This window comes from Mustelus asterias, chromosome 1 (genome assembly GCF_964213995.1).
Source record: "Mustelus asterias chromosome 1, sMusAst1.hap1.1, whole genome shotgun sequence".
Lineage (NCBI taxonomy): Eukaryota > Metazoa > Chordata > Chondrichthyes > Carcharhiniformes > Triakidae > Mustelus > Mustelus asterias.
In genome coordinates this window covers 4,536,228-4,551,986 of record NC_135801.1, presented here as the reverse complement: position 1 = coordinate 4,551,986, position 15,759 = coordinate 4,536,228, and the positions used below count along the sequence as shown (strand labels likewise).

At 53.1% G+C, this 15,759-nt stretch overlaps 1 protein-coding gene across 1 annotated transcript in view; it reads left to right on the top strand.

Annotated features, from left to right (window-relative positions):
* The first annotated feature begins 4,554 nt into the window (after nt 1-4,554).
* dapp1 (dual adaptor of phosphotyrosine and 3-phosphoinositides) overlaps nt 4,555-15,759 on the top strand; it is a 62,456-nt gene continuing 51,251 nt past the window's right edge. The window contains exon 1 of the mRNA XM_078206923.1: nt 4,555-4,775. Coding sequence (XP_078063049.1) covers nt 4,702-4,775 — 74 coding nt within the window. The 5' untranslated portion in view covers nt 4,555-4,701. The remainder of the gene's footprint in view (nt 4,776-15,759) is intronic.

Genomic DNA, 15,759 nt, shown 5'->3' with positions numbered 1-15,759 from the left:
GCACGTCTTTGGACTGTGGGAGGAAACTGGAGCACCTGGAGGAAACCCACGCAGACACAGGGAGAACATGCAGACTCCACACAGACAGTGACCCAAGGCCAGAATGGAACCCGGGTCCCTGGCGCTGTGAGGCAGCAGTGCCAACCACTGTGCCACCGTGCCATCTTTCGAACATACCCATTATGCCACTGTAATTGGATAGCAGAATCAATATTTTACTCTGTTGTGAACGAGCCCAGAAAATAATGTTTATTTGAATTAAACATAAGTGTGAACAATTTTTATTGGTAAGTAATTTTTTGTTTTTAATTTCCTTTATTCTATTACTCTGCCCTACCCCCATGAAACGAAGGCTGGGAGTTGAACCTTAACCCCTCCTCTGCAGTCTGGGGTGAAAGGTGAATGGGAGGAGCTAAAGTTTGAGAATTCTACCTAACCGCTCCAACCCATCTTATTCCCAACTGCTGAAATTTTTACAATGCCAGAACATTCCAGAACAGGTAACTGGGGCTCCAGTTAACCTTGGAAAGTCATGGTGCTGATGATATACCATTGACCATTATACCATTTAGGTGGCACAGTGGTGCAGTGGTTAGCACTGCTGCCTCACAGCTCCAGGTTGGGTTCGATTCCCGGCTTGGGTCACTGTCTGTGTGGAGTTTGCACGCTCTCCCCGTGTCTGTGTGTGTTTCCTCCGGGTGCTCCGGTTTCCTCCCACAGTCCAAAGATGTGCGGGTTAAGTTGATTGGCCATGCTAAATTGCCCCTTAGTGTCCCAGAATGCGTAGGTTAGAGGGGATTAGCCGGGTAAAAATGTTACGGTGATAGGGCTTGGGTGGGATTGTGGTCGGTGCAGACTCAATGGGCCGAATGGCCTCCTTCTGCACTGTAGGAGTTCTATGACCATCGTGGGAAAGGTTCTGTTGATGGTTTTCCAGCAGCGGAGCTGAGGCAGGAGGTGGAAACTGGCCAAGGGCAGCATTAAAGTTCCTCTGCTTTCAGAACTCAGTGTGTGAGTGCGAGCTGGAGTGTACCTCCCCTCCCTCCCACACAGACTCCTCAAGGATTCCTTGGGGCCCCAGCCATCAACCCACCCCACCACCCAAACCTGCTGTCTGGTCCCTTTGCAATGTCCCTGCACTGTCCCTCACAGGTGCCCAAACTGCAACCTCCTGCTGCCTACCAGCCAGGCAGTCAATCTGGCTAGCTGTGGGAGGGGAGGGGAGGGGGGGCTAGCTCTGGGGGGGAGGGGAGGCTAGCTCTGGGGGGGGGGGGAGGGGGGGCTAGCTCTGGGGGGGAAGGGGGGGCTAGCTCTGGTGGGGGGGAGGGGGGGCTAGCTCTGGTGGGGGGAGGGGGGGCTAGCTCTGGTGGGGGGGAGGGGGGGCTAGCTCTGGGGGGGAGGGGGGGCTAGTTCTGGGGGGGGAGGGGGGCTAGCTTTGGGGGGGGAGGGGGGGCTAGCTCTGGGGGGGAGGGGGGGCTAGCTCTGGGGGGGGAGGGGGGGCTAGCTTTGGGGGGGAGGGGAGGCTAGCTCTGGGGGGGGGGAGGGGGGGGCTAGCTCTGGGGGGGAAGGGGGGGCTAGCTCTGGTGGGGGGGAGGGGGGGCTAGCTCTGGTGGGGGGGAGGGGGGGCTAGCTCTGGGGGGAGGGGGGGCTAGTTCTGGGGGGGGAGGGGGGGCTAGCTTTGGGGGGGGAGGGGGGGCTAGCTCTGGGGGGGAGGGGGGGCTAGCTCTGGGGGGGGAGGGGGGGCTAGCTTTGGGGGGGGGCTAGCTCTGGGGGGGAAGGGGGGGCTAGCTCTGGGGGGGGAGGAGGGGGCGTGGAGGTCAGTGAAGAGTTAATCAAACGAGGCCGTGCTGCTAACAATGGTCAGGACATTCCTCAGCCTCCCATCCTTCTGTTAATATCAGTGTTGCTGCTGAGCTGGTGATGTGAGGACTCAGTTCCCCAGAAACTGAGGGGCAAAGGATGAGGTACAATTTCAGTATATTGGGGCGGCACGGCGGCACAGTGGTTAGCACTGCTGCCTCACAGCGCCAGGGACCCAGGTTCAGTACCACCCTTGGGTCACTGTCTGTGCGGAGTCTGCATATTCTCCCCGTGTCTGTGTGAGTTTCCTCTGGGTGCTCCGGTTTCCTCCCACAGTCCAAAGACGTGCTGCTTAAGTGGATTGGCCATGATAAGTTGCCCCTTAGTGTTAGGGGGATTATCAGGGTAAATATGAGGGGTTACGGGAATAGGACCTGGGTGAGATTGTGGTCGGTGCAGATTTGATGGGTTGAATGACCTCCTTCTGCACTGTAGGGATTCTATGATAATAAAAATAAACACAAAATATTGCGGATACTTGAATCCCAAACAAAAACAGAAAAATGCTGGAAAATCTCAGCAGGTCTGGCAGAATTTGTGGAGTGAGAATAGAGCCAATGTTTCGAGTCTGGGTGAGCCTTTGTCAGAGCTCTGATGAGGAGCTCTGACAAGGGTCGAAACGTCAGCTATTTTCTCTCCTTACGGATGCTGCCAGACCGGCTGAGATTTTCCAGCATTTTCTCTTTTGGTGTCAGAATCCAGCATCTGCAATAATTTGCTTTTTTTCACACAGAAGGTGGTACTGGCTCAAACCAAAATCTCTTCAGAAAAAGCGGTGGACTTGGTCTAGGTTACTGAATGTGCAGAATTGGGTGTGTGAGTTACAAGGCGTACCAAATGAGATAAACCATTTGTGGGAAACCACTGTCGTGAAGAAGGGCCTGAGTGTGGGTGCAGAAGAGGCGGTGAAAAGGAAGACAGCATTGAGGACAGAAACTTTGGATGTTGGGGGAGAATGCTCCCAGAAGCTTGTCAATGCAGACATTGTGTTGCAGGAGTGTTGTACAGTCGCGTAGTTCATTCTGTCTGCCCCTTTGTTGTAAATATTTATTTGTCGTTGGTGATAAATCCTTTGCTACTTCGAGCCCATCGAGTCACTGTCGATTTATTACAAGGCCCATCAAATAACATAAGGAGCTAATAGGATTTCAGACCAAGAGAAACAGGATTTAAGGAGGAGAGGGTTAGGATGGGAATTCCAGAGTTTACAACCCAGGCAGCTGAAGGCACAGCCACCAATGAGTGGAGCAATTAAAATTGAAGCGAATAAAGTCGGGGAGAGACAAGAATTTGAGGAGCGCAGAGATCTCCGAGAGCTTTAGGGCTGGAAATGGTTTCAGAGCTGGGTAGGGTGTGGGGGAGGTTACAAAGTTAGTGTAGTTACAGAGATACTTCCTGATTACAGAGAGAGGGAAGGTCCGGAGGAGGTTACAGAGAGAGGAAACAGTGGTTAGCACTGCTGCCTCACAGCGCCAGGGACCCGGGTTCAATTCCAGCCTCGGGTCACTGTCTGTGCGGAGTCTGCACATTCTCCCCGTGTCTGCGTGGGTTTCCTCCGGGTGCTCAGGTTTCCTCCCACAGTCCAAAAATGTGCGGGTTAGGTGCATTGGCCGTGCTAAATTGCCACTTAGTGACCTGTGGTTTGTAGGTTAGAGGGATTAGCAGGGTAAATATGTGGGTTTACGGGAATAGGGCTTGGGTGGGATTATTGTCGGTGCAGATTAGATGGGCCGAATGGCCTCCTTCTGCACTGTAGGGATTCTGATGAAATTTCTGATGAAGTTACAGAGAGAGGGAGGTTACAGAGATGGGGAGGGTCTGGGGAATGTTATAGAGATAGGGAAGGAGAGTCTGGAGGAGGTTACAGAGAGAGGGAGGGTCTGGAGGAGGGTACAGAGGTAGGGAGGGTCGGGGGAAGTTACAGAGATAGGGAGGGTCTGGAGGAGGTTAGAGATGGGGAGGGTCTGGAGGAGGTTAGAGATGGGGAGGGTCTGGGGGAGGTTACAGAGAGAGGGAGGGTCTGGGGGAGGTTACAGAGAGAGGGAGGGTCTGGGAGAGGTTACAGAGATAGGGAGGGTCTGGGAGAGGTTACAGAGAGAGGGAGGGATGGTCCGGAGGAGGTTACAGAGATGGGGAGGGTCTGGAGGAGGTTACAGAGAAAGGGAGGGAGAGTCTGGAGGAGGTTACAGAGATAGGGAGGGTCTGGGGGAGGTGCAGAAATGGGGAAGGTCTGGAGGAGGTTACAGAGATGGGGAGGGTCCGGAGGAGGTTACAGAGAGAGGGAGGGTCTGGAGGAGGTTACAGAGATAGGGAGGGTCTGGGGGAGGTGCAGAGATGGGGAAGATCTGGAGGAGGTTACAGAGATGGGGAGGGTCTGGAGGAGGTTACAGAGAAAGGGAGAGAGGGAGGGAGGGTCTGGAGGAGGTTACAGAGGTAGGGAGGGTCTGGGGGAGGTGCAGAGATGGGGAAGGACTGGAGGAGGTTACAGAGAGAGGAAGGGTCCGGAGGGGGTTACAGAGATGGGGAGGGTCTGGAGGATGTTACAGAGAGGGAGGGGCGAGACATTGGGAAGTAAGGTGAGAATGTTAAAGGTGTTTTTTGACATTGTGTGTGCTCATTGCGGTGAAGCAGGGTTATTTACACTTCCTCATAACCTGCCTACAGGGCCCAGGGTGCAGCGCAGGAGAAATCTTTACACATGAGGCAGGGAGGAGTCTGGAAGTTTCCGTAACTAGTTCTTGGAGTGAGTGAGAGTCAGAGTGAGTGGCGGCGCTGCCTGCGGCTTGTGTACAGCTCAGCACAGCTCACTAATGGAAATGTTCCCTTGTTTCCCGTAAGGAGATGAGCGATTCGGAGGCGGGCGAGATTCCCAGAGGGAGATCCGGGGGACAGGGCGATGGGCTGCTGGAGCTGGAGTGAGTTCAGGTTCATCCTGTGTGCGTGTGTGTGTGTTACAGATTCCAGGTTGCTGCTGTCGGGGAGGGGGACCCAGGTACAAACCTGTGGACAATCCCTCTCTAAAGTGTCAGTTTCACGGTAACTGATTGTATCAAACTGTTCAGTTTCACTGTTTAAGTGTTGCAAAGAAGAGGAGGAGTCTCCGAAACTAACCAGCGATTTATTCCTGTCTCACCAGCCTGATATTGTAGCAGCTTTCTGCTGGGGTTATCTCCCTGTGCTAACCTTCATTCCTTCCCAATGCGGAAAGCAGCGCTGTGGACAATCAAAACCAGTTAAAATTGCAACCAGTCAACCTGACCGCTCTTTGCAACGTGTGTCATCTTTTGTTTTGAAGTTTATTTATTAGTGTCGCAAGTAAGGCTTACATTAACACTACAATGAAGTTACTGTGAAAATCCCCTAGTTGCCACACTCCGGCGCCTGTTTGGGTACACTGGGGGAGAATTTAGCACGGCCAATGCACCCTAACCAGCACGTCTTTCGACTGTGAGAGGAAACCGGAGCACCCAGAGTAAACCCACGCAGACACGGGGGAGAACGTGCAGACTCCGCACAGACAGTGACCCAAGCCGGGAATCAAACCCGGGTCCCTGGCGCTGTGAGGCAGCAGTGTGCCACCATGTTCCCCCTTTCCCCAGCCCATAAGCCAATTCTTGATTTAAAATAAGTTAGTGGAAACTTTCCAGAAGCCACAGTCAGATGAAAAATTTCGCTTTCCTGGTTTGCTCCAATCAACTCCCCTGCCACATTCAGGCTGTGTCAGTGATTTCGAACTGTTCGATTATAGGTTTTGGGTGGTCAGGGATCGATTAGCTTTTATGTGGGGTTTGTGCTTCCTACATTATAACAACAACGTTGGGGAGGTGGTGCCTTGGTGGTATTGTCACTGGACTAGTAATCCAGAAACCCGGGGTGTGGGCGGCACAGTAGCACAGTGGTTAGCACTGCTGCTTCACAGCTCCAGGGACCTGGGTTCGATTCCCGGCTTGGGTCACTGTCTGTGTGGAGTTTGCACATTCTCCTCGTGTCTGCGTGGGTTTCCTCCGGGTGCTCCGGTTTCCTCCCACAGCCCAAAGATGTGCAGATTAGGTTGATTGGCCATGCTAAAATTGCCCCTTAGTGTCCTGAGATGTGTAGGTTAGAGGGATTAGTGGGTAAAATATGTGGGGATATGGGGGTAGGGTCTGGGTGGGATTGTGGTCGGTGCAGACTCGATGGGCCGAATGGCCTCTTTCTGTACTGTAGGGTTTCTATGATTTCTTTCTATGATTTTCCAGCCACTGGAGTGAGATTATCTGGCTGCTGTGCTTGCCCCAAAACTGGAAAATCCCACCTGAGGTCAACAGACCTTTGCATGGACCGCTCCCCGCACGCAGGCCGGGCGGGAAAGTTCCCCTCCGGTGCCCAGGTTAGAATCCCACCATGGCAGATGGTGAAATTTGAATTCAAATGAAAAGAATCTGAAATTGTGTCTAATGATGACCCTCCCTTTTACCCTCCCTATGGGAGTGAGTTCCACATTCTTGCCACGCTCTGAGTCAAGACGTTTCTTCTGAATTCCTGACTGGATTTATTTGTGACTGTCTCATATTCTGGACTTGCTCACAAGTGGAAATAGCTTCTTTACATTTGCCCCAGAGAACCGTTTCTTGAAGGATTTGATTTGATTTATTATTGTCACATGTATTTGTATACAGTGAAAAGTACTGTTTCTGGCGCACTATACAGACAAAGCATACTGTTCATAGAGAAGGAAAGGAGAGGGTGCAGAATGTAGTGTTACAGTCATAGCTAGGGTGTAGAGAAAGATCAACTTAATGCAAGGTAAGTCCATTCAAAAGTCTGACAGCAGCAGGGAAGAAGCTGTTCTTGAGTCGGTTGGTACGTGACCTCAGACTTTTGTATCTTTTACCTGCCGGAAGAAGGTGGAAGAGAGAATGTCCGGGGTGCGTGGGGTCCTTAATTATGCTGGCTGCTTTGCCGAGGCAGCGGAAAGTGTAGACAGAGTCAATGGATGGGAGGCTGTTTTGTGTGATGGATTGGGCTACGTTGATGACATGTTTGATTTGATTTATTATTTATTAACATACAGTGAAAAGTATTGTTTCTTGTGCGCTATACAGACAAAGCATACTGTTCATAGAGAAGGAAACGAGAGAGTGCAGAATGTAATGTTACAGTCATAGCTAGGGTGTAGAGAAAAATCAACTTAATGCAAGGTTAGTCCATTCAAAAGTCTGACAGCAGCAGGGAAGAAGCTGTTCTTGAGTCGGTTGGTACGTGACCTCCGACTTTTGTATCTTTTTCCTGACGGAAGAAGGAGGGGAGCGTGGGGTCCTTAATTATACTGGCTGCTTTGCCGAGGCTGCAGGAAGTGTAGACAGAGTCAATGGATGGGAGGCTGGTTTGCGTGATGGATTGGGCTACATTCACGACATTTTGCAGTTTCTTGCGATCCTTTATCAGACCACCCCTCCACCTTCTCTGACCCGGGGGGAATGATCTCCAGCCTGTTCAGTCCTTCCTAATAGACCTCCCCCAGTTCTGATATTCCAGTGAGTTTCTTCTCTACATCATCTCCAGCACTTCTGTATCCTGCTTGCAGCATGAAGGTCAGGACTGGTCACAGTGCTCCAGGTGTGTGAAACCAAAAACAGGAACTGAAGGAAGTCTCCTGCTGTTTTGGCAGTGTGTGTGGAGAGAATGCTGCAACTGAACAAGAATCCAGGCTGGGCTGTGTGTCAGAGCTGAAGATGAGTGCCAGACAATGGTTTTAGCTGAATTGAAAGGGGGGAGGGGTGGCATGGAGGGGCAGTGGCAAGATGGAGAATGGGAATAACGAGAAAGACAGAGAGAGGAAGTATCTATGGAATGATAATTAGAAAGAAGCATTTACTACACAGAGAGTGTTTGCATAGCTCTGGCACTGAGTGACACACCTGAGGCATAATGAGACCAAAGGAAATGTCTGGATCTCGAAGATATTAAAGTAGAAAATGCTTAGAATCATAGAATCCCTACAGTGCAGATGGAGGCCATTCGGCCCATTGAATCTGCACTGACCACAATTCCACCCAGGCCCTATTCCCGCACCCCCACATATTCACCCTGCTAACCCCCTGACATTAGCGTGGCCAATCAACCTAAGCCGCACATCTTTGGACTGTGGGAGGAAACCGGAGCACCCGGAGGAAACCCATGCAGACACGGGGAGAACGTGCAAACTCCACACAGACAGTGACCCGAGCCGGGAATCGAAACGGGGTCTGTGCCACCCGCTGGAAATACTCAGCTGGTTAGGCATCCCCTATGGAGAGAGAAGCAGAGTTAACGGGCAGGATTTTCTGGCCCCACACTCCCCAAGACCGGAATATCCCACCCGAGGTCAACTGATCTTTGCATGGTCCGTGTCCCACCCCCTGTGATTCCTGTGGCGTGCGGGATGGAAAAACTCCGCTCAACGTGGTGAAATAATATGATTTAACATTTTAGGTTGATGAGCTTTTAGGATTTTCAGCATTCGCAGCCTTCTGGTTTTAAGGGTTAATAAGAACATAAGAACTAGGAGCAGGAGTGGGCCATCTGGCCCCTCGAGCCTGCTCCGCCATTCAATAAGATCATGGCTGATCTTTTCGTGGACTCAGCTCCACTTACCCGCCCGCTCACCATAACCCTTAATTCCTTTACTGTTCAAAAATGTATCTATCCTTGCCTTAAAAACATTCAATGAGGTAGCCTCAACTGCCTCACTGGACAGGGAATTCCACAGATTCACAACCCTTTGTGTGAAGAAATTCCTCCTCAACTCAGTCCTAAATCTGCTCCCCCTTATTTTGAGGCCATGCCTCCTAGTTCTAGTTTCACCGCCAATGGAAAAAACCTCCCTGTTTCTATCTTATCTATTCCCGTCATAATCTTATATGTTTCTATAAGATCTTCCCTCATTCTTCTGATTTCCAATGAGTATAGCCCCAGTCTACTCAGTCTCTGCTCATGAGCCAACCCTCTCAACTCTGGTTTGGATGTAAATACAGTAACCCAAGTTCTCCACTTTTGTGCCAGAAAGCCTTGCATCCGCACAGGTCCATGGTGGCCCAGTTTTGTTCCAATGTTTCCAGTGTAGGGACAGACTGTGTAGTGAAGTGGACCAAAAACAGCAAATGACCTGTGAAGATACAGTTCTGATGAAGGGTCATCTGGACAGGAACCGCTGGCTCTATTCTCTCTCCGCAGATGCTGTCAGAGCTGCTGAGATTTTCTGTTTTTGTTTCAGATTCCAGCATCCACAGCATTTTGCTTTTATCTTAGTGCAGTGAAGTGGGATGGGTTTATGCAGAGGAATCCTCATCTATTCCTCACATCAGATCCCACATTAACTCTAGATTCCTAATGGAACAGGTGTGAAGCTGATCGGTTGCCGTGCTTGTGGCAAGGGCACAGCCTCAGGAAGGGTGAAATGGAGGTGCCAGTCACCCTGTGGGCAGCACTTTCATCTCCAAAGATTTTGGGTTCATGTCCCATTCCAACTGGAGTCCAATATTTGTGCCGATCCTCCTCCCACTGCGTCACCGAAGGAATGCTGCGCTGTCAGCAGTGGCATTTTTCAGGTGAAATGGTGAATCAAGGTCCCTGTCTGTCTTAGGGGCGGCACGGTAGCACAAGGGGCGGCACGGTAGCACAGTGGTTAGCACTGCTGCTTCACAGCTCCAGGGACCTGGGTTCGATTCCCGGCTTGGGTCACTGTCTGTGTGGAGTTTGCACATTCTCCTCGTGTCTGCGTGGGTTTCCTCCGGGTGCTCCGGTTTCCTCCCACAGTCCAAAGATGTGCGGGTTAGGTTGATTGGCCAGGTTAAAATTGCCCCTTAGTTCCTGAGATGCGTAGGTTAGAGGGATTAGTGGGTAAAATATGTAGGGATATGGGGGTAGGACCTGGGTGGGATTGTGTTCGGTGCAGACTCGATGGGCCGAATGGCCTCTTTCTGTACTGTAGGGTTCCTATGATTTCTATGATTTCTATGAACCATAGAACCCCTACAGTACAGAAAGAGGCCATTCGGCCCATCGAGTCTGCACCCTCTAACCCTCATATTTACCCGCTAATCTGTGCATCCCGGGAGAGTAAGGGGCAATTTAGCTTGGCCAATCAACCTAACCTGCACATCTTTGGACTGTGGGAGGAAACCGGAGCACCCGGAGGAAACCCACGCAGACACGGGGAGAATGTGCAAACTCCACACAGACAGTGACCCGAGCCGGGAATCGAACCCAGGTCCCTGGAGCTGTGAAGCAGCAGTGCCAACCACTGTGCTACCGTGCCGCCCCTGTGCTACTGTGCCGCCCCTTACTGAAAACAAAATACAGCAGCTGCTGGGAATCTGAAAGAAAAACAGAAAACGCTGGGTTAACTCAGCAGGTCTGGCAGCATCTGTGCCTTCACGGATGGACTTAAAGATCCATTTGCATTATTCAGAGAAAAGCAGGGGAGTACTCCCTTGGTGATCTGGCCAATAGTTACCCCTCAAACCAAAAAAACAGTTATCTTGGGTCATTATTACAGTGTTGCATCTGGGAACTTGCTGCATGGAAATTGGTTGCCGTGTTGTGTGCATTGTGATAATAACAGCTTCAAAAGGTTTAAGTTTATTTATTAGTGTCACAAGTAGGCTTACATTAACACTGCAATGAAGTTACTGGGAAAATCCCCGAACGGCCTCACTGCCTGTGATGTGTTTTGGGATGTCCTGAGGTTGGGAGTGGGACTAAATAACTGTTGGTCATGTTTTAAAAAAAACAAGAAACTGGAAGTCCTTTATCCCTGAAAGTACTGATGGAGAAACTGAATATTCCTGCAGTTTTTTGATTCAATTTATTATTGTCAGATGCATTAACATACAGCGAAAAGTATTGTTTCTTGCGCATGATGCAGACAAAGCATACCGTTCATAGAGAAGGAAAGGAGAGAGTGCAGAATGTAATGTTACAGTCATAGCTAGGGTGTAGAGAAAGATCAACTTAATGCAAGGTAGGTCCATTCAAAAGTCTGACCGCAGCAGGGAAGAAGCTGTTCTTGAGTCGGTTGGTACGTGACCTCAGACTTTTGTATCTTTTTCTCACCGGAAGAAGGTGGAAGAGAGAATGTCCGGGGTGCGTGGGGTCCTTGATTATGCTGGCTGCTTTGCCGAGGCAGCGGGAAGTGTAGACAGAGTCAATGGATGGGGGGGTGGTTTGAGTGATGGATTGGGCTACATTCACAACCTTTTGCAGTTTCTTGCAGTCTAGGGCAGAGCAGAATCCCAAAGTTCTCTGATGAGTGGCATTGATTGGGTGAAGGCAGTCGCTGTTACAACAGTTTACGTTTATATAGCGCCTGTTCAACAATAAGGTGCTTCACAGAGGCAAGGGAAGAAAATGCAAACTGCATCGTAAATATATGATTGGAAAGCTTGATAAAAGAGATGGATGTTGAGGAACGCCAGAAAGACAGGTCTTGGTCAGAGCATCTTTCACAATGCCAGGATGTCCCACATTGCTTTAGCCAATTAAATGCTTTTGAAATGTAGTCACTGTGATAATGTCAGAAACCAGTTTACACACAGCAAGCTCCCAGAAATGGCAAAGAGTAACTAACCACATCAACTGCTGTGTTTAATTTTCCTTATTGAAAAAAAATCTTGTTCTCACCTTAACTGAGACTGAGCCAGGACGTGTAACAAGACCATTAGACGAAGGAGCAGAAATAGGCCTTTCGGCTCATTGAGTTTGATCCCTCACAATTCAACATTAGCATCGGGAAAGACTGGGCAGGCAGGGACTCTTTTTCAGAGATTGAGGGCCTCTCAAATCCTGAAAGAGGCTCGAGGCAGAGGAAATGTTTTCTGTTGTGGGAGTGATCGAAATGAAGGGTCATCGATGTCAGAGAGTCACTAATAAATCCAGCCAGGAATTTGGGAGAAACCTCGTTACCCAGAGGGTGGTGAGAATGTGGAACTCGCTCCCAAATGAAGCTTGAAGCAAATCACACAGATGTACTTCAGGCAAACCTAAATAAACACACGATTGAGGAAGGATTAGGAAGGAGATGTTGATCGGGTGAGGTAGGGTTGGGGGAGGAGGTTTGTGGAGCACGAACAGCAGCACAGTTGGGGCAGTTGGGTTGAGTTGCCTGTCGATCCGGTATAATGGATTGGTCAAGTTAATTTTGAGAAATGTTTGATTCAGCTCCCTGATACAAGGAGCCATTGTTAGCTTTAAGATATCACTGAAACATCAATCTGATTAGAGTGCACTCTCTCTCGCAAACTCTCTCTCGCAAACTCTCTCTCGCAAACTCTCTCTCGCAAACTCTCTCTCGCAAACTCTCTCTCGCACACTCTCTCTCGCACACTCTCTCTCGCACACTCTCTCTCTCTCGCACACTCTCTCTCTCGCACACTCTCTCTCTCGCACACTCTCTCGCACACTCTCTCGCACACTCTCTCGCACACTCTCTCTTGCACTCTCTCTCGCACTCTCTCGCACTCTCTCTCTCTCGCACACTCTCTCGCACTCTCTCTCTCGCACACTCTCGCACTCTCTCGCACTCTCTCGCACTCTCTCGCACACTCTCTTTCGCACACTCCCTCTCTCGCACACTCTCTCTCTCGCACACTCCCTCTCTCGCACACTCTCTCTCGCACACTCTCTCTCTCGCACACTCTCTCTCTCGCACACTCTCTCTCGCACACTCTCTCTCGCACACCCTCTCTCTCGCACACCCTCTCTCTCGCACACCCTCTCTCTCGCACACCCTCTCTCTCGCACACCCTCTCTCTCGCACACCCTCTCTCTCGCACACTCTCTCTCTCGCACACACTCTCTCCCTCGCACTCTCTCGCACACACTCTCTTGCACACCCTCGCGCACACTCTCTCTCTCGCACACTCTCTCTCTCTCGCACACTCTTGCACACTCTGTTGCACACTCTCTCGCACACTCTCGCACACTCTCTCGCACACACTCTCGCACGCACACTCTCTCGCACACTCTCTCTCTCGCACACTCTCTCTCGCACACTCTCTCTCTCGCACACTCTCTCTCGCACACTCTCTCTCGCACACTCTCTCTCGCACACTCTCTCTCGCACACTCTCTCGCACACTCTCTCTCTCTCGCACACTTTCTCTTGCACACTCTCGCACTCTCTCGCACTCTCTCTCTCGCACACTCTCTCTCGCACTCTCTCTCGCACTCTCTCTCGCACTCTCTCTCGCACACTCTCCCGCACACTCTCTCGCGCCCTCTCGCGCTCTCTCTCTCGCGCTCTCTCTCTCGCGCTCTCTCTCTCGCGCTCTCTCTCTCTCGCGCTCTCTCTCTCTCGCGCTCTCTCTCTCTCGCGCTCTCTCTCTCTCGCGCTCTCTCTCTCTCCGCGCTCTCTCTCTCTCGCGCTCTCTCTCTCTCGCGCTCTCTCTCTCTCGCGCTCTCTCTCGCGCTCTCTCTCTCTCTCGCGCTCTCTCTCTCTCGCGCTCTCTCTCTCTCGCTCTCTCGCGCTCTCTCTCTCTCGCGCTCTCTCTCTCGCGCTCTCTCTCTCGCGCTCTCTCTCTCTCGCGCTCTCTCTCTCGCGCTCTCTCTCTCGCGCTCTCTCTCTCGCGCTCTCTCTCTCGCGCTCTCTCTCTCGCGCTCTCTCTCTCGCGCTCTCTCCCTCGCGCTCTCTCCTCGCGCTCTCTCCCTCGCGCTCTCTCTCTCGCGCTCTCTCTCTCGCGCTCTCTCTCGCGCTCTCTCTCTCGCGCTCTCTCTCTCGCGCTCTCTCTCTCGCGCTCTCTCTCTCGCGCTCTCTCTCTCGCGCTCTCTCTCGCGCTCTCTCTCTCGCGCTCTCTCTCTCGCGCTCTCTCTCTCGCGCTCTCTCTCTCGCGCTCTCTCTCTCGCGCTCTCTCTCTCGCGCTCTCTCTCTCGCGCTCTCTCTCTCGCGCTCTCTCTCTCGCGCTCTCTCTCTCGCGCTCTCTCTCTCGCGCTCTCTCTCTCGCGCTGGCTCTCTCGCGCTGGCTCTCTCGCGCTGGCTCTCTCGCGCTCGCTCTCTCGCGCTCGCTCTCTCGCGCTCGCTCTCTCGCGCTCGCTCTCTCTCTCGCGGTCTCTCTCTCGCGCTCTCTCTCTCGCGCTCTCTCTCTCGCGCTCTCCCTCTCGCGCTCTCTCTCTCGCGCTCTCTCTCTCGCGCTCTCTCTCTCGCGCTCTCTCTCTCGCGCTCTCTCTCTCGCGCTCTCTCTCTCGCGCTCTCTCTCTCGCGCTCTCTCTCTCGCGCTCTCTCTCTCGCGCTCTCTCTCTCGCGCTCTCTCTCTCGCGCTCTCTCTCTCGCGCTCTCTCTCTCGCGCTCTCTCTCTCGCGCTCTCTCTCTCGCGCTCTCTCTCTCGCGCTCTCTCTCTCGCGCTCTCTCTCTCGCGCTCTCTCTCGCGCTCTCTCTCTCGCGCTCTCTCTCTCGCGCTCGCTCTCTCGCGCTCTCTCTCTCGCGCTCTCTCTCTCGCGCTCTCTCTCTCGCGCTCGCTCTCTCGCGCTCGCTCTCTCGCGCTCGCTCTCTCGCGCTCGCTCTCTCGCGCTCGCTCTCTCGCGCTCGCTCTCTCGCGCTCGCTCTCTCGCGCTCTCTCTCTCGCGCTCTCTCTCTCGCGCTCTCGCCCTCGCGCTCTCGCCCTCGCGCTCTCTCTCTCGCGCTCTCGCCCTCGCGCTCTCTCTCTCGCGCTCTCGCCCTCGCGCTCTCGCCCTCTCTCTCTCGCGCTCTCGCCCTCGCGCTCTCGCCCTCGCGCTCTAGCTCTTTCACGCTCTCTCGCGCTCTCTCTCTCGCTCTCCCGCGCTCTCTCTCTCGCGCTCTCTCTCTCGCGCGCTCTCTCTCTCTCGCGCTCTCTCTCTCTCGCGCTCTCTCTCTCTCGCGCTCTCGCTCTCGCCCTCGCGCTCTAGCTCTTTCGCGCTCTCTCGCGCTCTCTCTCGCGCTCTCTCTCTCTCGCGCTCTCTCTCTCGCGCTCTCTCTCTCTCGCGCTCTCTCTCTCTCGCGCTCTCTCTCTCTCGCGCTCTCTCTCTCTCGCGCTCTCTCTCTCTCGCGCTCTCTCTCTCTCCGCTCTCTCTCTCTCGCCGCTCTCTCTCTCTCCCGCTCTCTCTCTCTCGCGCTCTCTCTCTCTCCCGCTCTCTCTCTCTCCCGCTCTCTCTCTCTCGCGCTCTCTCTCTCTCGCGCTCTCTCTCTCTCGCGCTCTCTCTCTCTCGCGCTCTCTCTCTCTCGCGCTCTCTCTCTCTCGCGCTCTCTCTCTCTCGCGCTCTCTCTCTCTCGCGCTCTCTCTCTCTCGCGCTCTCTCTCTCTCGCGCTCTCTCTCTCTCGCGCTCTCTCTCTCTCGCGCTCTCTCTCTCTCGCGCTCTCTCTCTCGCGCTCTCTCTCTCTCGCGCTCTCTCTCTCTCGCGCTCTCTCTCTCTCGCGCTCTCTCTCTCGCGCTCTCTCTCTCTCGCGCTCTCTCTCTCTGCGCCTCTCTCTCTCTCGCGCTCTCTCTCTCTCGCGCTCTCTCTCTCTCGCGCTCTCTCTCTCTCGCGCTCTCTCTCTCTCGCGCGCTCTCTCTCTCGCGCGCTCTCTCTCTCGCGCGCTCTCTCTCTCGTGCTCTCTCTGTCCCTCGCGCGCCCGCTCGCTCCCTCGAGCGCCCTCCCTCGCGCGCCTGCCCTCCCTCTCTCTCTCTCTCTCTCTCGTGCACTCTCTCGCTCCCTCGAGCGCCCTCCCTCGTGCGCCCGCCCTCCCTCTCTCTCTCTCGCGCACTCTCTCTCTCTCTCTCTCTCGTGCACTCTCCCCTCACAAATACACACGTTTTGCCAGTTTGAGTTGAAGGGAATTTGGAGCTGCCAGGGATCGGTGGCCTCCCCCTGTTCTGCATCTCAGTCCATCATGTGCCAATTTTAAAGAGCTGTCCAACTGGCTGCCGTTTTTGTACACTTTTCCCAGAGC